The sequence below is a fragment of the Berkeleyomyces rouxiae genome (genome assembly GCF_048999995.1).
Source record: "Berkeleyomyces rouxiae strain 22BRR77 chromosome Unknown BrBRR77_ptg000005l, whole genome shotgun sequence".
Classification (NCBI taxonomy): Eukaryota; Fungi; Ascomycota; class Sordariomycetes; order Microascales; family Ceratocystidaceae; genus Berkeleyomyces; species Berkeleyomyces rouxiae.
The window spans coordinates 1885191-1907186 of NW_027396495.1; the positions used below are offsets into that span (position 1 = coordinate 1885191).

General features: G+C 52.5%; 8 protein-coding genes across 8 annotated transcripts; 3 read left to right on the forward strand and 5 right to left on the reverse strand.

Annotated features, from left to right (window-relative positions):
- Positions 1 to 158: 158 nt before the first annotated feature.
- On the reverse strand, positions 159 to 2096 carry BROUX77_005682 (uncharacterized protein; the record flags this gene model as incomplete). Its single annotated transcript, XM_073750582.1, has 1 exon — positions 159 to 2096. One exon carries the CDS (start codon positions 2094 to 2096, stop codon positions 159 to 161), a length of 1938 nt encoding a protein of 645 aa, XP_073604568.1.
- Positions 2097 to 3255: 1159 nt separating this feature from the next.
- BROUX77_005683 (uncharacterized protein) lies at positions 3256 to 5034 on the forward strand (the record flags this gene model as incomplete). Its single annotated transcript, XM_073750583.1, has 3 exons — positions 3256 to 3299; positions 3355 to 3418; positions 3550 to 5034. The coding sequence occupies 3 exons, from the start codon at positions 3256 to 3258 to the stop codon at positions 5032 to 5034; spliced, it is 1593 nt and encodes a 530-aa protein (XP_073604569.1).
- A 2432-nt stretch (positions 5035 to 7466) lies between these two features.
- Positions 7467 to 9678, reverse strand: BROUX77_005684 (uncharacterized protein; the record flags this gene model as incomplete). Its single annotated transcript, XM_073750584.1, has 7 exons — positions 7467 to 7673; positions 7765 to 7853; positions 7915 to 8447; positions 8502 to 8617; positions 8710 to 8966; positions 9097 to 9212; positions 9392 to 9678. 7 exons carry the CDS (start codon positions 9676 to 9678, stop codon positions 7467 to 7469), a joined length of 1605 nt encoding a protein of 534 aa, XP_073604570.1.
- Positions 9679 to 11967: 2289 nt separating this feature from the next.
- BROUX77_005685 (uncharacterized protein) lies at positions 11968 to 13483 on the forward strand (the record flags this gene model as incomplete). Its single annotated transcript, XM_073750585.1, has 2 exons — positions 11968 to 12246; positions 12473 to 13483. 2 exons carry the CDS (start codon positions 11968 to 11970, stop codon positions 13481 to 13483), a joined length of 1290 nt encoding a protein of 429 aa, XP_073604571.1.
- Positions 13484 to 13631: 148 nt separating this feature from the next.
- Positions 13632 to 14897, reverse strand: BROUX77_005686 (uncharacterized protein; the record flags this gene model as incomplete). The annotated part of the gene is made up of 4 exons (XM_073750586.1): positions 13632 to 14179; positions 14237 to 14546; positions 14613 to 14797; positions 14852 to 14897. The coding sequence occupies 4 exons, from the start codon at positions 14895 to 14897 to the stop codon at positions 13632 to 13634; spliced, it is 1089 nt and encodes a 362-aa protein (XP_073604572.1).
- A 481-nt stretch (positions 14898 to 15378) lies between these two features.
- On the reverse strand, positions 15379 to 16830 carry BROUX77_005687 (uncharacterized protein; the record flags this gene model as incomplete). The annotated part of the gene is made up of 1 exon (XM_073750588.1): positions 15379 to 16830. The coding sequence occupies one exon, from the start codon at positions 16828 to 16830 to the stop codon at positions 15379 to 15381; it is 1452 nt and encodes a 483-aa protein (XP_073604573.1).
- A 1461-nt stretch (positions 16831 to 18291) lies between these two features.
- Positions 18292 to 20220, forward strand: BROUX77_005688 (uncharacterized protein; the record flags this gene model as incomplete). The annotated part of the gene is made up of 4 exons (XM_073750589.1): positions 18292 to 18551; positions 18613 to 18835; positions 18934 to 19046; positions 19194 to 20220. 4 exons carry the CDS (start codon positions 18292 to 18294, stop codon positions 20218 to 20220), a joined length of 1623 nt encoding a protein of 540 aa, XP_073604574.1.
- Positions 20221 to 21038: 818 nt separating this feature from the next.
- On the reverse strand, positions 21039 to 21428 carry BROUX77_005689 (uncharacterized protein; the record flags this gene model as incomplete). Its single annotated transcript, XM_073750590.1, has 1 exon — positions 21039 to 21428. One exon carries the CDS (start codon positions 21426 to 21428, stop codon positions 21039 to 21041), a length of 390 nt encoding a protein of 129 aa, XP_073604575.1.
- Positions 21429 to 21996: the final 568 nt, after the last annotated feature.

Consider the following 21996-nt stretch of genomic DNA (forward strand, 5'->3'; position numbering starts at 1 on the left):
TAACCCTATCATCGAATGTGAGATGACCAGTTTTGTTCTTTCTCGATTTTGTTTTTTTTTCCTATTGTTACACTCCAACTATTATGAAGTATGAATACAAATTGATGACTTTCTTCGCTATAACCGTATCCTACAAAGGTCTAGTTTTAATTGCTCTTTCAGCTATCAGTTTTATTCAAGCGAGCACTGCGAAGTGTTGCCAGAACTTCTCGTAGAGCTTTTTCTGCATTTGCTGGAACCATGTTTTCCAGTGGGCCGTTTCTGAGCATTTCTCCCAACAGCCACATGACCTTTCCCTTGGGCGGCTCAGAAGTTTTGAGGAGTTCGTGACTTCGCGGCGCATTATCATCAATGATTCTCCGCGCAAGCTCGCAATACTCTGTCGCGCTAATCTCACTAAACCATAGGTTCTGCTTTTCCAAGTACTCGGACAACCCTACCCGACACGACCTGGTGCCGGCGTCCGACTCAATTTCTAGGCCGTTGCGATAGATGACGAAGAGCACTTCTTTGGCTACGCCCAGTGTGATTTTGCCGTTGTGTAAATGGTGCAAAAGCTCAGCAAGATCCTGAATGGGCACCAAGCTTTCCATATTATCAGGGGTAGTAGACACAACGTCAGTACCTGTATCAAGTGCTTCGAAGTCCTTGTCAGCCTTGAGTAACCGTCCGAACTCATGGAGAATCCAATTGCTTGATAGTAGGCTGAGGCTTTGGTCGATAGTATCAGGGTAAGTGATCTTAGGATCCAGTGTAGCCTGGAGGTCGTGCAAAGCATGCACCACACTGTAAAAGTAGTCTAGCCTGTCCTCGCTATTGGAGGCCGTGAATGCAATAGCGTCCTTGAGCTTCAAGCCAAACCTGGACATGAGCATATCAACCTCATAGTCCGGCGTGGTCTCAACTGAACAACGGAGGGCCTGAACAAGATCAGCCCCAATGACCAATGGAGGTAGATCCGGATCTGGCATATAGCGGTAATCAACTTCGCCCTCTTTGCCACGTAATCTGCGGGTTTCCTTGGAGCCCAGCGTCCAGCCCCGTGTTTCGCTGGCAATGGTACCACCAGCCTCGAGCTCGCGAATCTGGCGGTCCCGCTCGGCAATGATGGCATCTTCAATTGCTTTAATGGTGCTCAGGTTTTTTATTTCAGTACGTGTACCTAATGGTGAGCAAGATGAATCACCGGTGCGCCTAACTGAAACGTTGACGTCAGCACGTAGACCACCAGCCTCCATGCCCGCGACACATACGTCAAAAGCCTTGAGCAGGGCTTGCACCTTCTGCACAAAGACAGCAGCGGTACGCGGATGGTGCAAGTCCGGCTCTGAGATAATTTCAATCAGCGGTGTACCTGACCGATTAAAATCAATCCAGTGCACGTCACCTGGCTGTGACAACGTCTTGGCCGTGTCTTGTTCGAGTTGCACTTGCTTGATGCGCACGGTGGTGCTCTCGCCGTCTTCAGCAGAAATGCCGTCACGCGCGCGCAGTGTGAGCTTCCCGGCGCGTGCAAATGGCTCATAGTACTGGGTGATTTGGTAACCGGCAGGCTGGTCCCACCAAAAGTAGTGCTTGCGGTCGAAGCGGCTGACGGGGTTGATGTCGCAGCCGAGGGCCAGTGCGGCGCGGATAGCGGGGACTAACACGGATGGCTGGAAAATGGGCTGGCTTCCAGGAACTGCCAAATCAAATAAAGCGGCATGCTGGTTGACAGAACTGGTCTTAGCAGGCCGAGAGTTAATGGAGGCAGACGAGAAGAGTTTCGTGGGCGTGTTGAGCTGGGCGTGGATCTCAATGCCGACAGTCAGTTCCCAGCCGGGGACGGTCTGGTTGCTGGCCTTGAACTTGGGCTTCACATTCTGCAGCTTCTGCCGCTTGGCTTCTTCTTTGAGACGCTTACGCAGTGGTACGGTGGCAGCCGGCTGTTCAGAGCGCCGGGAGGCTTCTGTGTGGAAGCGCGATCGGCGGTATGTGGCTGGAGCTGTGGCGGAGAATGTGGCGATGGCTGCTGACAAGGCCGGCAGTCTTCGCAGCAGCTGGCCTTGTGCAACGCATGGCTGCAAGTGTCGCAGAGACACCTGCGTCATGGGCATTTTTTCTAGGGCAAGCAAATGGTTGCCTAGACGCGTCAAACAAGCAATTCCGTTAACGTCGATGTTGATGATGTCAACGATGTTGTGCTGCGTTAAGCTGTGCGCGGGACTTAACCCTGGCGTCGTCCAAGTGGGGCACCACGGTGAATCCCTGCGATTGGTTGGAGCCCGAGGTTGCTCTTATTTTCTGGGTCTTGGTCCAGCGTTTACAAGTTGGGAAAAAGTAGAACAAATACAGGCACAAGCGACCGACCCGAGTCGATATACTAAGGTTTCCGAGGAATAGTGCAATTGTACCTGGAGGTAGAGACAGAACCGGAATAGGCGTGGCCGAAAAGAGACACAGATAGGGTAAAGCGAAGTGCAGGAAACTAGAAAAAGGGGGATTTCCTAAGCCAGGAACCAAGCGGTGGCCAACGGCGAGGCACGCCACAGCCCGAGTCGCCACATCTCGCGTGCGCGCCACATTCTGTCACGCCGGCCCACCAGGAAGGCCCCCGTTTTGGAGCAAAAGTCTTACAAGGCTTGGTTTAGGGTTTCACCGCTTGCTGGGTTTTTGCCTTGCCACTTTTCCCTCAGCACCAGACCAGGTCATCTCTTCCCTCACAACCTTCTCGCACAACCATCCCACCACATCACAACCATCGTCACTTCAACCTCGATCTGATTCTCATCTTGTTCCCATCAGCAACCAGTCGGTTCTCTACTCTCCGCTTGTTGAATAGCTCCATCCACGCCTTAGCTTGCCTTGCTTTGCCTCGCTTGCTCGCACTCTTTGTGCTGCTCCTGTTGCTTGGACGCTCTCCAATTCTATCTTGGTTACTCGACAACTGGTCCCCTCTCGCCTCCAGTGCTCTCTGCAGCATCCTGACTCTATCCCACAAAGACGAGCTCACATCCACCCACACCAAATCTGCTGTTCGCATCTTGTGACAACTCATAATACTCCAATCACAAAATACGCTGTATTGCTGTACACGAAAACGACGACAATCCACCAAACGACCCCTTCTACACTCGCACGCTTACTTTGGCTGTAAAATTGTGCTTCTTATATCTCCGCTACTGGCTGCCGTGCTTGTATTTTCTGCCCTCTTTCCGCGGAACTTCTCTTCCCCCTCCCTTATCTCTTCCCCTCTTCTCATATCAGATCACACAAATGGCGGACGCAATCACCGACAAGTTGAAGGCCACAACCATCAGGTAAATCATCAGCTAACTTCCTGGCTATCGCACATTTCCTAATATTGTCTAATAGTGAAGATGACGATTGGAAGAAGTCACTGAATATCCCCGCCAAGGACAACCGGACACAAACAGAGGTATGCAACCAACCCCTCATTCCAAGACAGAACCGTAATATCTTTTTTTAAATATCCCTATCTTGTCTCTTTGTGCTTCTCTGCCCCCTTTTACCTTTCTACACCATGTAACTGGTGCTGACCAAGCCTAGGATGTCACAAACACCAAGGGCCTCGAGTTCGAGGACTTCCACCTCAAGCGCGACCTCCTCATGGGCATCTTCGAAGCTGGCTTTGAGAAGCCTTCGCCTATCCAGGAAGAAGCCATTCCAATTGCATTGACTGGCCGCGATGTGCTTGCCAGAGCCAAGAACGGCACCGGAAAGACGGCCGCATTTGTTATTCCCGCCCTTGAAAAGATAAATCCCAAGGTTTCCAAGATCCAGTGCCTTATTCTTGTACCAACCAGAGAACTTGCCATGCAGACCTCTCAGGTGTGCAAGACTCTAGGCAAGCACCTAGGCATCAACGTCATGGTCACTACCGGTGGTACTGGCCTACGTGACGATATTGTTCGTCTGCAAGATCCTGTACACGTCATTGTTGGAACTCCTGGTCGTATTCTTGACTTGGCTGGCAAGAATGTTGCCGACTTGAGCGAGTGCCCCATGTTCATCATGGATGAGGCCGACAAGCTTCTATCCGCCGAATTCACTCCTGTCATTGAGCAATTGTTGCAACACCACCCCAAGGACCGCCAGGTCATGCTTTTCTCGGCCACCTTCCCTGTTGAAGTGAAGGGCTTCTCTGATAAGAACATGAACAACCCGCATGAAATCAACCTCATGGACGAGCTGACCCTGCGCGGTATCACTCAATACTACGCCTATGTCGATGAAAAGGACAAGGTCCACTGCCTCAACACTTTATTCTCCAGACTTCAGATCAACCAATCTATCATCTTCTGCAACTCCACCAACCGCGTGGAACTGTTGGCCAAAAAGATTACTGAGCTGGGCTACTCGTGCTTCTACAGTCATGCTAAGATGGCTCAGACCGCCCGTAATCGTGTATTCCACGATTTCCGCAAGGGTGTCTGCCGCAACCTTGTTTGCTCAGATCTTCTGACCCGTGGTATTGATATCCAGGCCGTCAATGTTGTCATCAACTTTGACTTCCCCAAGAATGCTGAAACTTATCTGCACAGAATTGGTCGTTCCGGCCGTTATGGCCATCTTGGTTTGGCCATCAACTTAATCAACTGGGAAGACAGATTCAACCTATACAACATTGAGCGTGAGCTCGGCACCGAGATTGCTGCCATTCCGTCTGTTATTGACAAGAGCCTATATGTCTATGATAACCCGGAGAATATCCCCCGTCCAATTAACACGGCTCAGCCTCCCCCGCCCCGGGCCATTCAAGGACAGCAGCAAGGCCAAGTCCAGCCTGCTGGTCCGCCCCAGAATGTCACCTGGCAGGGACAGAGCGGCTTTGCCCAGAACGCACCTAACCAGGGACAGTACAACCAAGGCCAGTACAACCAGGGTCAGTACCAAGGTCAGCGGGGCAACGGCAACTACAACAACGGCAACAACAACCACTGGCGCCAGCAAAATGGCCGTGGCCGTGGTGGCTATGGACGGGGACAGGGCCGCGGTGGCCTCGGCAACCGTGGTGGTCGGCAGCAAATCTAAACGGGCGACCTGTCAAGTGTGACAATCGAAAGAAAAACGAACTTTACCTGTTCTTCTGCTTCCGATCTCATTCCTATCTATTGTCAGCCTTGTACTCTTCCTGCTTTTTTTTTCATTCTATGCTACGCTCCACCGTCTTTTTTTCTCTTGATTTATTCCACCTTCCAACATCGGATAACCCAAACTTTTACTTGCTCACTTTTCTTGGTCAAGCGGTCATGGCAAGATACTCATGCTTGTCTTCGTCTCATCTTTGTCGCGGTAGACACACTCGACTATCTGGCATATCCCATATTTGTACCATCACCTCTATCCTTACATATTGCCTCATTTTCTCCGTTTTTCTTCTCTCATCATCTTTCTCGTGTCCCTTTGTACCGTTGCCTTTATATGCAGCCAACAAAGGAGATAGTTCCTGATGGTGCGCGTGCGCTGGGGAAAAATTGACTGCATATATACCCTGGTTCTGGACTAATTTTCATGGGCAGCAATTGCTCTTCGGCTATCTTTGCTTCCTTGTGTTTTTATGCTAGCTGGTAGCTAGTTGTGGAGGCACTTTGTTTTGGCGTTGATTCAGGACCTGGTTCAGGGGTTTGCTTTTTTTTTTGTTTTCTTCTGGATGCTTTTTCATTTCTTTTGGCTGTCTCATTTGCTACTTCCCACTTGGCGAGACACCTTATGGCGTTTTGAGTTCTCTTTCTTTTTCACCATTTTCATCATTCTTCTTTTCTCTTCGCCCTGCCCATTATTTCTCTACTTTACTTGACTCGCCCTGGAACCGACAGTCGCCATTCACGGATGACGATAATTCCCAGTTTGGCCTTCCAAGGTTGTTCTGGTATTACATCACGTAGTCTTGGACGATCAAAATGAGCTAGCCTTTTCCTTCTGGCTAGTCCATACTGCCTGGCTAGTCTTTGTCTCGTTTACTCCTCTGACTCCTCGGTCAACTACTCGATATCCTCGGTGGCGTTTCTTTCATTGCTTTTTCGTTTGCATCACCCTCCATCTCTCTGAAAGAAAAGAGCCCTTTTTTCCAGGCCTCTTTTTCTAGAAAACTTTTTTACACACTCACAACACGTCACACTGGACAGATACTTGTTCTGTTATGCCTGGAGAAAAAAAACTTACGAATGACGAAATTTCAGGGAGGCGCAAGGACTTTGGGTATACGATGTTCATTTTGTCTCGTACATATGGAGAGAGGTAGAACAAGACTGTGGATATTTTCTGCCTTCAACTAGTTCATTTACTTCCCTCTTCTATTCTCTCTATTCACCCTTTCAGCATCACCACTAGTTCGGCTTTTTTTGCCGTTCAAAAACAGAGGGCAAGGTATTGCTCCTTGCACCTTTTTGATGAAGCTCAAAGTACGGGGGAGCTTTCAAGTAATGTCAGCATTTGCAGTGTCATGGAACTCCCTCTTTTACACGACTTCATTCACAATTATGACTATATGCGTTAAATCTCGCAAGTAACACCTCACAAAACTTCACAAAACCCTTATTCTTTTTTTTTTCTTTTTTTTACTTGTTTTTTTTGGAGGAGGGACTGAGTGTTCTACCACGAAGCTCAGCACATTTCGGCTCTTTATGAACTAACATAAAGATAAACAAAATGAAACCAAATAAGTGATTCCCGAGTCAAAGAGGAATTACTAGATAATATATTAGCTTGTTGCTGTTATCGTGTTAACAGCAGCATGCTTTTCTGCCCTCTACATGAATGCGCCAATTTGTAATACATGTGACTTGACTTGAAGCGTATATCTCGAAGAGGATCTATAGCGTTTGGCATATATGCAACAAGAAGGACAAAGCGGGTTGCAAAGAAGTCAATTATCGATATATCTATGTGTAGTTGTTGTTTGTGTTGTGTAAAAGGAGTCCGCCATGGTTTCTGAGTCAAGTGCAGACGCAGAAGAAGCCAAAGGAGAAAAACACAGCCTAACATGGCAGAAATAACTAGAAAAGTATAATGGGAAGGAAATCAGCAGATACAATGAACACAACAAGCCGAGTTACATGACAGCCAGCACGGAAAAACGTCCAAGGTGGAAGTGTCTAGGCTTTTTTGTTTCTCTCAGATTATCTAGTTAGACCGCCATGTTTGGAAAGCAGTTGACCTTGCTCTGTTTTTTTGTGTGTATTTTTAGTCGAGGTTTGAATAGACGAAAAGGTAGAAAGAAAAAGAATAGGAAAAAAAGAGAATAGAGGCCAAAAAAAGGAGCCAATCAAAGAAAATGTAGGATTTCCATGTTGGCAAGACGCTGTCGGTCGTCCCCTCTTCAGTTGTGAATAGACGCTCACATTACACAAGGATTCCCAGAACAGCAAAAGGTTCCCTGGCTAGCTTTCTTTGGAGTATGTGTGTAACGTGAAAAGAAGGAAACTCAAATAGGGCGTCCTGGGGCCCTTCTTGGTTGCATTGTATTACTCAGCAGAAGCAACAATGGCCTCACGCGCTTCACGAGCCATTCGCCATTTAGGCGCAACTCTAATCGAGACCCAGAGCAAGGGAAAAGTCAGGAAACAAAGCCCAGCAAGGAGCACGTAGCTCCATTTATACGAGAGCTGGGTAGTCATTTTGTCGATACAGGCTACAAAGACAGCGGCTAAACTGCAGCGCACAAGGTTGATCTGCACAAGGATAAGATTTGCGTGTAAGTAGACTGAAGGAATGAACGGTTGGGGTACGTTGATCTAGGGTTGGTTAGGGTTGTGTACATACACAGGCTGTAGCTGCGGAGCTTTGAGCGTGTAAAATATCAATCATTAAAGTTGAGATGTTGTTGAGGACGCAGACCATGCCATATCCGACTGTGAATGATTAGTACAAACCCTTTGAGAATGATAACAGTTTGAGTCAATAGGGCCTTACCAAAGAACGAGATAACACCAAGCGCAGCCTTTGGCACCTTGTACTCCAGGCAAAAGCCCCAACTGGCAATGGCAACCATGAAGCCGCAGATATAAATAGGTGTAAAGCGCAGCCGAGCCAGCTCTTTCGGGAACGGAGTGCCGGCCAGGGTACTGTCCTTGATGCGCTTGTAGTCCCAGTCTTGGATTTTGCCGGTGATGACAGACGAGACAGCCATGCCGGAGCCGACAGGGATATACCAGAGTCCAATCTCAGCCTCGGATAGGTCATAGATGTCCTGGAATGACGACGAGATGGTGGCGGTCACGGTGTACCACGTGGCGTAGACGATGCCGGCGGCCAGCAGCATAATGCAGACGTCGGGGTATAGGAAGATGGTGAACGGGTTGATGTACGCCTTGCGTGGTGCGCGTTCGCTTGTGGCGGCGGTGCCGACACGGCCGCGGCCGATGACGGGGACCAAGGCTCGGTACATCGGGGGTAGCGCGATGGAGCCGTTGCCAGCGATGTTGCGTGCAGTTTCAGGATAAAATCTGTGAGAGTCAGTGTCGAGTCAAGGTAGAGTAATAGGGGACACGTAAGCGCACAGTGCGATGCAAACGATGCATAGAGACCCGGAGATTACTAGAAACCAAAACACGGAACGCCAGCCGAGATTCTGGGCTAGAACACCACCGATTGCCGGAGCTAGTGCAGGAGCAATCTAGCAGGGGAGAAAATAAAAGTAGTTAGCGTATGAGAAGTTCTGGGGCTGCGAGGGAGAGGAAAGAGGGTGCAACCGGTATATCAGCTTACCATAGGGCCGATGTTACTGATACCGTAGAAGCCGCCGCGCTCTTCGGGTGTGGCAATGTCGCCAATGACGCCAGCGCTGAGGGCCACGGTGCTAGCGCATCCGGCGGCTTGCATGCAGCGCAACAAGAGAAGTAGCCAGAAGGCGTTTGTGGGACAGAGGGCAAGCCCAATGCAGGCTCCCACGAGGATGGAGAGACAGGAGATGAAGATAGGGCGGCGGCCGTAGCGGTCGGATAGCGGACCCCATAACATAGGGGCTGTAGAGGTAGTGGGGGATGGAGGTTAGCAGTGGTGGTGACTTGGGGAGGTCGGAGTGGTTGTTTGAGAGAGGGAGGTGGATGCAATTCGGATGGGAGTTTCGGGGGGCCAGAGTCGTGATGGACTTACCGCAACCTTGAAGTATTAGATAAGTAGTGACGGTCAAGTTCATCTGGCCGATGGACTTGTCGAATACAGTAGCCATTCTAGGGATTGCCGGGAGATAAATGTTGGCCGGGAAAGGACTGTGGGCCAGGAGAGAGCAACATTGTCAGCGGTGATGCCAGAAAAGCGTGATGTAGAAGATGATGTGGAGCGGGGAAAGAAGAATGAAGCGGAGAGATGAAAAGTGAGTGAAGGTAGAATGAAGAGTCTTCCAGTGACAACGTGAAAGTATGAGTGGGAAAGACGGCGGTACACATACCTATGCAGCCCGGCCAGGATGGTGATAGAAGTAAGAGCCCATTTCTCTCCTCGTGTAAAGACACTGTAGACGGGAGTGTCAACGGCCTTAGAAGCATCGCCCTTGTGGTTCATCTGCTTCTCGCAATCAGAAGTGCCCGAGTGAAAGTCAGAGTCAACACCAGACCCAGGACTGGAGATGGTGGCAGAGGAAGAGGCAGAGGGCTGGGCAGAGGAACCAATAGGCAATGACGCCCCGGGCTTGATAGTGTCAGCGCTAGCAGCAGCAGCAGTAGGAGTAGCAGACATGCTGGGCGAACAGGTTCCAGGAAGAACGAGATCAAGGGACTGGCGATAATGATGGGAGAGAGAGTGAAGTGAGGCAGGAAGAGGGAGTGAACGGCTGTGCGGACACAACCGTTTTAAGAGTCTACGACAAAAACTTCTTGATGACAAGAAGCCCTTCTACAGGTGGTTTTTTTTTATTAACTATTCTATTGTCAAGATCAAGACGGATCTTGCTCGTGTGGGGAGAGTGGGCGAATGGATAGCAGGGCGTGCGAAATGAGGGTCGTTCGGATGTGTGTTCCCCAGGCGAAGATAGTAACAGCTGGCTTGTAGTGTCTGGGAATAAAAGAACGGACGTTTAAGTTTAGTTCCCAGCGAGGGAAGACCATCCTTTTTATACTTATTATCCAGAACTTGCCGGAACAACTATATCCCGCAGTGGCAAGACCAGGCCAAGTCCCCGTAGGTACAGGTACAAGCACAAGTACAAGCATCTGAACTGAATGCCTGTGTAAGCCAAAACCGCGAAAGCTGAGAGACCAGGTCCTGGAGCACACTGTCAAAATCCGCAGCCGCGTTATTCCCGCAGCCGCGTTATTTCCGGCCACGTCTTCGCTCTAACCCTAGATGCCGGCCCTCTCCATGGCCTGGTCGGTCCGAGGCCTGCGCCGCTGCTGCCCTGCGGCTCTTCGGTCAACGGCAGCCGCTGTGTTAGAGCACAGCCAATCATGGGCCAGATGTTTTGACGCTCCATAGATGTCAGGAACCAGACCGTGTAAGTAGGATTACTAATGGCTCTAGTGCTTGACACAGCCGGAGGGAAGCTCCGAGAAAGCCAAAAGGGTTAGAGCACGAACGGCTAGCCGGACAAAGGCCCGGACGAAACGAGGAGGGATGGGTATCAGGGGTAGTATCGTGCTGGATGAGTAAAGCCTCCAAGTGTGAGTTAGCAAACGTGCTCAGATTTGGTGACTGTTCAGGCTCCAACTTTCCATCATGTATGCTGAGTCTTCTTGCTACTGGCTGGGGCTGGGTCTCTGCATTTAGTTGTGCACTCGTCATGGGTAGCTTCGGCCTGTATTCTTGGTACACGTGAGTACCCTAACCCCAGCACATCTCTGGAAGTCGAGATGCGCTAAACCCGAGAATTACCCTGCATTCTCCCGGATCTCAATAATATCATGTGACTTATACACTGCAATAACCCTATAGCAACCCACCAAGTGCGGCCTAGCATCCAGTTAGGGTCCCGCCATGTAAGTCCCCTTAGGTATGCGCCCCCCGGCCACCACAAGAAATCTCACCGCATCTTGGCCAACGCACCAGGTCTGCTCGTAGGTTTTTGTCTCTTCCTCACCCCATCAGCTTCTGCATCATGTGCTGGCGGCCATTTAACCAGCCAAGCTCCCGCCTCTTATGCCAACCCACATATCTCAGTTCTTGTTTCTCTCAGGTCCCCTCTCTCCCCTCCCCTCTGTCTTTGCGTCTCCACTGCCGCTCTCATTTCCTTTCCCTATCCGAGACTCTGTCCTCGCCTTGCTGCTGGCTGTGTTGTTTGTGGGTGCCAGCTGTTCGGGTCCTTGTCTGTGTGGCAGAAGAAAAGGTGGGGCCTATTCCAGCAGTGAAGCCCAGTCTGCATATGCACCGGCCGGCCGGGTTGCCTTGAGGCGCCCTACCCATCATGCTCTGGTATCCTGCTGTTATTTCGCCTCGGTTCTGCGTTTTTCTCTATATTTGCCCCTCCCTCCCCCGCCAGCACGTATTGTGAGGCTGCCACTGGCTTGCAGACTGCTGAATCTCTGGAGGCCTTTCCGATGATGTGTACCGTCAAATCACTCCGGCTCTGGCTTTCTGCCAGACCTGCTCTTCTCTTGCCTCTGTCCACGTCCTAGCCCACCCCTGCTTCGTCGTGCATATAAACGAGAGCACACATCATCAAGGCAACGTGAATTATGCCATGGCATAGGGCAGATTTGCAGCAAGATCCTAAGCACATGCTTTTTTTTTGCATCGTGGACTTTTGTTTGTGTTTCTTCTCTTTTTTTCTGTTCCCCTATTGAAAAGGCCACTCGCTCATTTCACGCCTCAACTTCTACCGTTTACGACTCCATGCCTTCCCTTCTCTCTGTGTTTAGCTTGTCTGCCTGATCCTTGCAACAAAGTCTAATCTTCCTTGGTGCACGTTTGACTTACACTTGAACCGCTGATATCCCGGTCCCCGCTGTCCCGGCCTTTCTCTCGAGTTCTTTTTTTGGGCCGAGTCACCTTTGTGACACCTTGAACCCCAGCCACAGCCGACATCGCCACACCATGCTCAACGCCAGCTCCATTACCTCCGCCACTGAACACCGCCAACAAGAGCCTGCCGACTCTTTTGCGCTGACCTCCGACCCCGCCCAGCTCTCCAGTGACTCCGACGATGACGAGCTGCCGCCCTCGAAGGGCGCCCGGAAAGGCAGGTCTGCTGCCAGTGAAAACAGCAAGGCTCTGGCCAAACGGAAGCGCGTGCGCAAGTTCACGCCCGAGGAGCGCCTGGCCCATCGGAATTTTGAAAAGTCCCGCCGCGAGGCCTTTAAGTTCAATCTTGGGGTGAGTCTGGCTCGCCGGATGATGTAAGAAGATTGTTGGTTGAAACGGGGCCGCAACGAGACTAGACAGCTACTCTTGTTTTCATTTGTGCTATAACATCAATTCTTCCACTTCTTCTGTCGTCTTTCTCTCCTTCATACACTATCCCTCCCCTTTTCATACTCTCCCCCTATTTATACACTTCTTAACCCCTTGTGTAACCGATTGACTAACAACTTATCGATAGACCCTCGCCTCACTGCTCCCAAAGGTCGCCTTAACCGAGACCAAACGCCTATCCAAGCACGTAGTAACGACAGAAAGCTCGCGCCAGCACCGGATAGCCAACGCGCGATGTCGACAGGCCTTGGCAAGCACGCGCAAGCTACTTGCCGAGCGCGATAACCTGCTCAAGGAACTCAACTACCACCTGCTAAACACAGGCGAGCAACCGCGCCAGCCACAAGTCACTGCCACCGACTTTTCTCTGCTCTTCGACTTCGAAAAGGACGCCCTCGACATCAAGTCGGCCGCATTCGCCATGGGCCGCCCACTCAACACCGACGGCGAGCCGAAGCTGACAGACGACGAGCCAGACTACGTGCCCACGCCAAACGAGCTAGCTATCCTCGCCGATGTGCGCAACGGCCGGCGCTCCACTGCCACTGTCGGTGCCGGCTCGCACGGTCCGCTATCCAGCGTGCCCGAAGATACAGGCATCGCCCACTCGTCGCCCATGGACGCACAACCACTGATGCTGCCGCAGCCGCAACCACTAATGCAGCACATCGTGGCACCCGGCGGCCAGGCGGACTACGCGCCGTATCCAGACTATAGCGTGCACACGGGCCCGCACAGAGCAGCCACGGGCGCCGATAGCGGACTAGTCTCGCCGTTGCAGCCGACGACGCCGCCGGGGCCCTATACAATGTCACCCATGGACTCGCAGCAGCAGCGCGACTCAATGATGCTGGACATACAGCCAATGTACTCGGCGGTTTCAGAGCAGTCGGCGTGGCCCGACATCTCGAGCCCGCAGGCTGGGAACGAGTTCTTCATGCCTAGCATGGGTCATCAGCAGCATCCACAGCAGCAGCAACAGCATCACCAGAACCATAACTTGACCCAGTTACCACAAAGCCATATATATCAAGAGCCCGGGGACCACAACGGGCAATACCATCTTCACTTCCGCGCGCGGCATCAATCGCAGAATCAAGGCCACCATGCACCCGGAGGGTCCGGGTGGAAGTACTAAGAGGGCGATAGACGGACGGTGGTAGGTAGCTCCAGCTTTGGTCTGGAAACATTTAATTCGGTAAATGATGGTAATGGGTTTCATTCTTGATTATTATTGGCTTTAGACACTTTATAATGCACATTATACTTCCATCTACTTGCACTCTCTATTTCGTAGACAGAACCTTTTCAATGACTGCCTTGCTACGCCTCTCTGCCTCATCAAAAAAATTGAGCGCATATACCAGCCTCTTCTTTGCTTCCACATCCATCTCAAACGCCTCATCAAGAGGTCTACCTCCATCTGCCAGATAATCCACGTCTGCGCCGGCCACCTGTCCATCCCATCCTTCTCGCAGCGGATCCCGAACCAGAAGCCCCGCTAGACGCTTCGGTAGTGCCTCTTCTTCAATCATAGCATACGGATGTTTGGGCTTCACGTTGCGTGGCATATCTGGCGGTGCAGGTGTCGCCGAGAGCTCAATCAGCAGCGGCATCGCGATAGTGATTCCGTGGCACCGCAGCTCGCCGGCAGCCATGCACTCAGCTGTCGACAATAGACTAGCTAACTTGACACGTGGCTGCTCAGTGCCCGTCAAGTGGTACAGCTTGCGGTAAGCACGCAGCATCTGCGCCACACGCGGAGCCATGGGGTGCTCAGCGGCCGGATCGGCAACCGCTGGCCACACAGTGTGCTCAACATGGGCTTTGATTTCTGTCGGAGGAGGTTAGCATGATCCCTTACTCGAAGCTCAAGGTAGGCCATGCGAACCGTTCAAATAGGGGCTGACGTAGTAGCATCCAGCCTGGCTTGCGGCGAGGGCCTGCTCAACGCTCAGCAGGGTGGTTCCCAGAGTCATAATGCCTTCGGCCTGCAGTGTACGAGCAGCGTTCATGGCCGGCCCCGTGATAGGAATTTTGATGGCATAGCGGTCGCGGCTGACGCCAAGACGGGCAAACTCGGCGTCGATTAGGTGTGCGTACTTGAGCGTGGCAGTAGTGTCATATGCGTCAGCTGGACGGGTCTGAAGCAGAACTCGGCCAGAGAGAAAGGGGAGGTTGTTTTTGCAAAGTGTCGCAGCCTGGCTAGTTAGTTCCTGTGGCTCTATATGCAAAAAGTATATGAAAAGTGCTGGTTCTCTACATACTACGCGTGTGTACACGGCCAGCCAGTCCTTGTCTCCGAGCTCGCTGGCAGCCTGTTCAATCAAGACTTTGTTCTCGGGCCGGTCAATCTGGGCGTCGACAATGAACTGATTGCTAGTCATGTCATGGAACTTGAAGCTGTTCAGGCGGATAAAGTCGGGGTCCATCCAGTCGACATCAACGTCGACTTATGAGAAGGTTAGCAAAGGCTCGAAAGGAGGAATCCGGAAAGGGAGCTTACCTTGCTCTTCTAGAGCTTGAAGCATGTTTCTGTGAGAATCAGGCATGGCGAGTATATGATAAATTTCTAGTGGGCAGAGAACCGAGTACAGACATCGGGAGATATCACGTCTTCTCTCTGACTTGGAGAATGAATATCTAAAGCTTTTATACTTTCGACGACTTCCCTCCCCTCCGGCCATCGGTCTCCATTAATCACCTGCAAGTTGCAATTACCCCAGGCCAAAGCCATATTAGGCTATTTCTACTGTTTGTAACCCCATCGGAGCTGCCCAATATCGTAGCTACGATTGCTTACACGAACACGTAACACAGGTGGGATTCATTGGAGTTCATATCGGAGTCGGTAGCATACAGCCCTAACCCTAATTGGTAACTTACAGCAATGAAGAAACAGTCTAATACGCTGGAATGTCTACGTTACATGGCAGACGACCTTGAAGAATAGTGAGCAACATGTAATACAAATAACTGGTGTAGCTGTATGAGTGCCTCGCCAAACCATCCGCACCATCCCCGGACATGAGCCTAAGCAGTTCCGCCCTTCATAGCCGCCTCTACTTCTCGTTGCAGCGCATTGATCTCCTCAAGAAGATTGCTCTGCGACGCTGGGTCTACCCTATTCCGGTCTGGGCTCTTCTTTGGAGTTCCTGGGCCGTCTGCGCTGCCCTTGCTCCAGCCACGCTGCCTGGGAGTCGGTGGTGGCGGTGGCGCACTGCCGCGATTGCTAGTTGTGAGTGGCTTTCGAGATGGCTCGGAATTGCTGGCGTTCGAAGCAGTGCGGGCCGGGCCCTTCGGTCGCCGTAGAGAGGGATTGCGTGTGGGCGGCGGCTGGGGCTTGAGTTTTACAGGGTGTGATCCCGGGGTCGGTGACTTTGCAGATTTCGGGCTTCCTATTACTTTTGAGGGATTGGAAGACTCTGGCTCATCGGGGGAGGTGCTAACTGTGCTGGGCACATGTGGTGCGGCGGCAGCCCCAGGTAGCGTAGCGGTAGCCTGTATGCTTGTGGGTACCTCATCGATTCTGGGGGACACAGCTATGAGCTTCTGTAACGTGCGTCTGGGCGGAGGCGGCGGGGCCGGAACTCGATTCCCTGCGTCGAGTCTGATGGGCGATGTTGCCAGGGCTGGATGTGTAGGGGAAACGAGTGTCGAGGTCGGGGTGGGCCGCTGCGGAGAGAGAGGAGAAAGATTTTGTGACAAGTCAACGCTCTTGATTGATCTTCCATGCCGCGAGCTGGGTGGCGGCGGCGGCTTCTTGTGGAAATTAGTTGGGGGTGGAGGTGGAGGCGGAGATGTTGAATCGGCATTAGGGACCCGAGAAGCTGACTCGGACACGGGAGACTTGGCTTGTGTCTGAAGGGGGGCCTTGGGTTCTAGGCCGGTTGAGCCGGTCAGCAAGAGCCGCTGGAAGGCTTGTACATCCAACGAGGCCCTTGCTCCATGGCTCCTAGTGTCCTTTGAGGAGCTTCTAGCTTCGTTTGTTAAGTCCTTCATATCCTGGAGGGTCTTGTTGAAAGGATTATGCGGCACAGTAGGAATTTGTGGTGTAGACTCAACAGTTGGTTTGTCGTCATTGCCGTCACTGTCATCATCGTCATCATCGTTGCTGTCATCGTCCGGAACTTGCGCGTTGAAAGGGTCGGCTTGGTTATCAGGGATCGTGGAGACGGACTCGGTGCTTAAACCCTCAACAGGCCTAGATTCCAGCGGAGAACGTAGTTCAGACGCGTTTCCAGAGGCTAGCTCCGGGCCATAAGGCGACATAGGTGGCGACTGTAAGCGTACTTTTTTGGGGACTTTGGGCGGCGGGGTTGAGGTGATCAGATTGGAAGCTTCCGAAGCTGTGTCTTCGACATCGGGGTCGAAGACACTGGATGAGGCCAGAGCCGGGCGTAGATCAAGATCTACAGTTGACACCGTGGGCGGCGGCATACTGAGGCCTTTGCGACGGAAGGGGTTCTTGGAGGCCGAGGCCATGGCGTCAGGGGGGCTGTGGTAAGAAGTGAAGCAGCCGAGGAGGGGTTTTTTCTAGAGGCAGGCAACAAGTCAAGGTCAGGGCAAAGAAAGAGAGCGTGTGAAGGAGAGAAGCAAAAGAGTGTGGAATAAAGAACTAGAACACGACGTTGCCAGCAGACTGCGTATAGGATGTTTATATTTGTATAGAGTTGTAGTTGTGTGCACAGCCAAACGGGCTGATGCGCAAGCGCCGGAAGCTCGGGAGGATCGGACGACGCGGTTTTTTGCGCGGGACGGGATCGCCAATGAGACGAAAGTCAAGAGACAACGCAATGGCAAATGCGGGCAGCTGGAAGCTGGAGGCTGGAGGCTGGAGTAGACAGAGGCCGAGGCCGTCTTAGCTGTGATCAGAGCTGTGGGTGGGCAGGTGAGAAAGAAAGAGAGCAGCCAGTAACAAGGGAAGTAGCGGCCAGTGAGTGAGGCACGTGATTGTCGTCATAAACACACAACACGACGCTGATGTGTGCTTTTGCTTGTATCTCAGTTTTTGTGTTGTTGTTCTTGTGATATCAGAGACGCCCGCGGCTCAACAGGAACGGCCTGGTTTCTTTGTGCTGTTCAGGAAGTCGCGCTGGACGATCAAGCAAGATTGCGGGCAGATCGGAAAACAACATTACGCAGCAACTCGGTGCCGGCAAGGCAGCCCTGGGGCCGGACCAGGAGGGAAGACGAGGAGGGGCCATCCTTGCGCATGGGAGGAGGCCTCAGTAGGGTTACAGAGGCAGCGCCTTAGGGTCCGCAAGCTAAGGTTGTCCTAGGGCTTACGGGAGACCCTTAGGGTTATGCAGTCCCGATCCGGCCACCTCCATCCACGCCCTTGCGCTGGTCCAAGTCGACAAGTTCTGGGTAGCCAGACCAGCCCCCTGTCCAATTGTACAACCATCACTTGTGCCTCCATCTTATCAGTGCTGTTCAAGCCTCCCCCCGCCCCGTCCGCCCGGGTCCCCACGCAGCTTGTCCACGGCAGCCAAATGACGCCATCGGCCAGCAAAACGGCGACACCTAGCGAGGCTTATGTAACAGCCTCGAATCGGCCGTCGAGTTCTAGTGAGCCGCCTGGTTTGAGCGTGTTGTGGGTGGGCCCTAGCAGGGGAAAAGTGTGACAGGATGTGATGGGCTGGTTGCAAGTGGACTAGCGCTCCGCAGTGCGCGTTGCACGCAAAAAGCGTCCCGTATTACATGCGGCTCTAAAAGTATAAGAACACGGGCGGCGCGCAGAGCGGCAGGATGGTGGGAGGTGCAAGCCAGGACCGTATTGCTGTGTTGTGTGTGCGCTGTCTGTTGGTCTTCTGTTGTGAGCTGTGTGCCCTCTCTGCTTCTCTCTCCTCCCTTTACATCCCCCCCCTCCGTTCTTTTCCTCAATCCGGTGCTCTTCTGCAAACTCTTCACTTCCTTTCTACTTTTCGCCTCTTCCTTGAAAAAATGTCTGCAGACGATCCCGACCACAAGTTCCTGGTCGATCCAGCCGCACAGCCTGTTGGCGAGGCGAGCGACCAGGACTTCCAGGCCATTGATCCGCATAGCGGCGTCAAGCGTGGGCTCAAGACGCGCCATCTGAGTATGATGGCGCTGGCTGGCATTATCGGCCCGGGTCTGCTTGTGGGCTCGGGCGGCGCGCTGGCAAGCGGCGGACCAGCCGCATTGCTGATTGGCTTTGGCGTCATTGGTATTGTGGCGTTCAGGTAAGTCGGAGAGTCAATTGCTCTACCACGATTTGCAATGGCATGCTGACCCCTCTCTTAGTATCATGCAGAGCCTCGGTGAAATCACCACGCTCTACCCTAGCGGCGGCGCTTTCACCAGTCTGGCCGATCGTTTTGTCGACAAGGCCTTTGGCGTAGCCGTGGGCTGGAACTACTTTATCATTTGGGTTGCCGTGCTTGCCAACGAGTACAACACCGTGTGCAGTCTCTTTTCCTTCTGGAGCGACAAGATCCCGCTGTGGGGGTACTTTCTGATCTTCTGGGTGGGTAATTGTCATGCCTATCTCATCTGGGCTGGGCTGGATCTGCAGAGCGACCCGGGGTCATCTTTACACGAATTACTGACTGACTGTGTGACTAGGTTGCGTTCCTTGGCTTCCAACTGATGGGCGTTGAAACCTTTGGCGAGGCCGAGTTCTGGCTTGCACTGTTCAAGCTCATCGGGCTCGTGGCTTACTTTCTCTTCTCTATCATGTGCGTACTTTTTTCTTCTTCTTTGCTCCTCCATTCATGCGACGCTTTCCCATCCCCTTGCGCTTCCTCTTGCTGCAATGCAACGCGCCCCTCTTCCCACCCACCCCCATCCGTATTTAGCCGCTCCCCACGCTAACTCTACTGCAGCTATGTCTCGGGTGGCGTCAAGGGCGTACCCGCTTTTGGCTTCAAGTACTGGAACGACCCGGGCGCCTTCAGCAACGGCTTCCGCGGCATGGCCACGGTCTTTGTGTTCTGCTCGACCTTTTACGCCGGGTGCGAGTCTGTCGCCGTGGCTGCCACCGAGACCAAGAACCCGCGCGTGGCCGTGCCGCTGGCCATCCGCCAAGTCTTCTGGCGCATCATCTTTGTGTACATGGGATCGGCGCTGTTCTTTGGCCTGACGTGCCCGTGGAATGCCGAGGGCCTGATCAACGGCTCATCGCGCGCTCTCAAGAGCCCCATGACTATTGCCATCCAGAACGCTGGCTGGCACGGCGGCGTGCACCTGGTGAATGCCTTCATCTTCGTCACGTGCTTGTCAGCCGTCAACAGCTCCATCTTCATTGCCAGCCGCACGCTGCTGTTCATGGCCCACGAGGGCAAGGCGCCGCGTGTTCTGCGTTATACCACCAAGCAAGGTGTGCCTGTGCCGGCTATTGTGCTGGCCAATGCCTGCGGCGCTATCTCCATGATGAACGTCAGCACGGGCGCGGCCAAGGCGTACTCATACATCGTCAACCTCAGTGGCGTCTCGACCTTTTTGGTGTGGGCGTCAATTGCTTTCATCCACATCCGCTTCCGCCAGGCCTGGGCTGTGCAGGGCCACTCGGTCGATGAGTTGCCGTTCAAGGCCATGTGGTACCCGTACAATGCGTACTTTGGTCTCGGTGCCAACATCTTTTTGGCCTTTGTGCAGGGCTGGACCACACTGTCCCCCTTTAAGGCAGGCGACTTTGTCGATGCCTATATCCTGCTGCCGCTGTTTCCGCTCATCTTTGTCCTGTCCAAGTACTTTATGAAAACGCACTTTTGGCGCCTGGAAGAGATCGATCTATTGTCGGGCCAGAGAAAGGATCTTGAGGAGGAGCGGCACACGGCCTTTGTGGAGGGTGAAGCCGGTGTGATAAGAAAGCCAGACCCGTGGTGGGCGAGACTATGGAGAAGCTTTTGAGTCCAGGGACCTGAATCACTTGGCAATATCTTGCCCTGATGTGATAGTACAGATGATGTTTGGCGATAAAACCTTCACTGGTTTCCCTTTGTTATTTAAGAAAGGTTTTTGGAAAATTATAAATGTTAATGTCACTTGAACAATACTCCCCTGCCAGTGTAAGCCGGTCTTCACCAATCTCACTCCGAACTGCCCCAACTACCGGAAATTCGGCTAGCAGACCCTATTTTCCTACAAGTTGATCTTCCTAGGTCCTGCATGAGACGGGGCATCGTGGACCTTTCGAGACCCTCCGTCCAAGTCACACAACTCATCCCTCACTGCAGGATTTAATATATTCCATGCAAGGGAGAACGGCAGCTTCCAGCCTCAACTCATCTTTTGAGCAAGCCTCCTGTGAACTCTCTGTAGACCCACCGTTTGAGACTTTTTAGCAAGCTAACAAACAGCACTACATCCCTCGGCCAGCCTCCACGCTACTTTCACTGGTCTAAATTCCTTTGTACTAAGCTTGACACATGTTCTGGTTGGCTCTAACTTGGGTGGGGTTGGTTTGCATCTTTATTCAAGACTATGCGAGCTAGTGAGAGCAAGTCATGGGCTGCATCACCAGCTGATCTAACCAAAACGACTCGCAAAAAAGGAACAGCAAAAGAAAACAAGTCTAATCCGTCAACAAACGAGGGCCTTTATCGCCGGGCTCGCTCCCCAATAGGGGACCCATTCCCTTCTTCTACCTCAAGACTGCAATGCTGTCCTGCAACTTGCCCATCTCTGATCTTGGGCACATTGTACTGCTGGCCTGTCGTTTCAATGCTTTACTGGAACAGCTCGCGCGCCCGGTGCACCCACCGCTTGACATACGAGCCGTATGTGCTGTACTCGCTAATATCGGAGTAGTCGCCGTACGACGCATAACTGCCGTACGAGACATCGTCGTCGTCAGACGAGCTGGTCTCGGCTGCCGAAGCCGTCTCCTGGGCATCGTCGGTGGACGCAGTGTTGTGCGTCGAGGTCACAGTGGTGGTCAGGAAGGTGGTCTGCGTGCAGTCGCTGGTGGTAGTGGCAGCGTTGGTGGGAGCGTCCTCCAACGTGATGGTAATGGTGCGCGTGTACGTGCTGGTCACGGTGCTGGTGGACTCGACCGAGGTGGTGGTGGCAGCAGCACCGGCGGCCAAGATGGCGAGGACGAGCGAGGAGGTGTACATTGCGGAGATGTGAATTGTGGTGAGTGAAAGGGTGTCGGGTTGAGCTGTGGGACAACGGAATGAAATGAGAGAAAGAAGAGAAGAATATATATGTCTGTGGATGGTGTGTGTGTACGGCGGGGCGTTGGCAGTGGTGTGTGAATGATCGTAGATAGTTAAAACACCAGGAACAAGCAAGCAAAGTGAGAGTGAAGAGGCAATACCAATGGGTCTGTGAGACTGACTAGATGAGAACGGCCATGTCATCGCCGGGGACGGGAGTACTCCAGCTTTATACACGCTGCCCCTCCTCGTCTTGTTGTGCGCCCTTCAGCTAGCTATCCCAGCCCATCCAGCCGATGTCTCATAAGCCAAGTCGCCCAACGCAAGCAGAGCGCCCCCTTTGTCTCTGGCGGCACTAGCGACGACTTGCCATTCCTTCTTTCAGGGCCGACATGCTGGGTTTTGTTCCGTCTATAGATTCAAAGTAAGGGAGAAGGGAGGAAAGGGAATGAATGGTGCTGTCGTAGCACGTGTACCTTTTCTTTTTCTTTCCATTTTTCTTGTATTTTTTCTTTTTTTTTCCCAT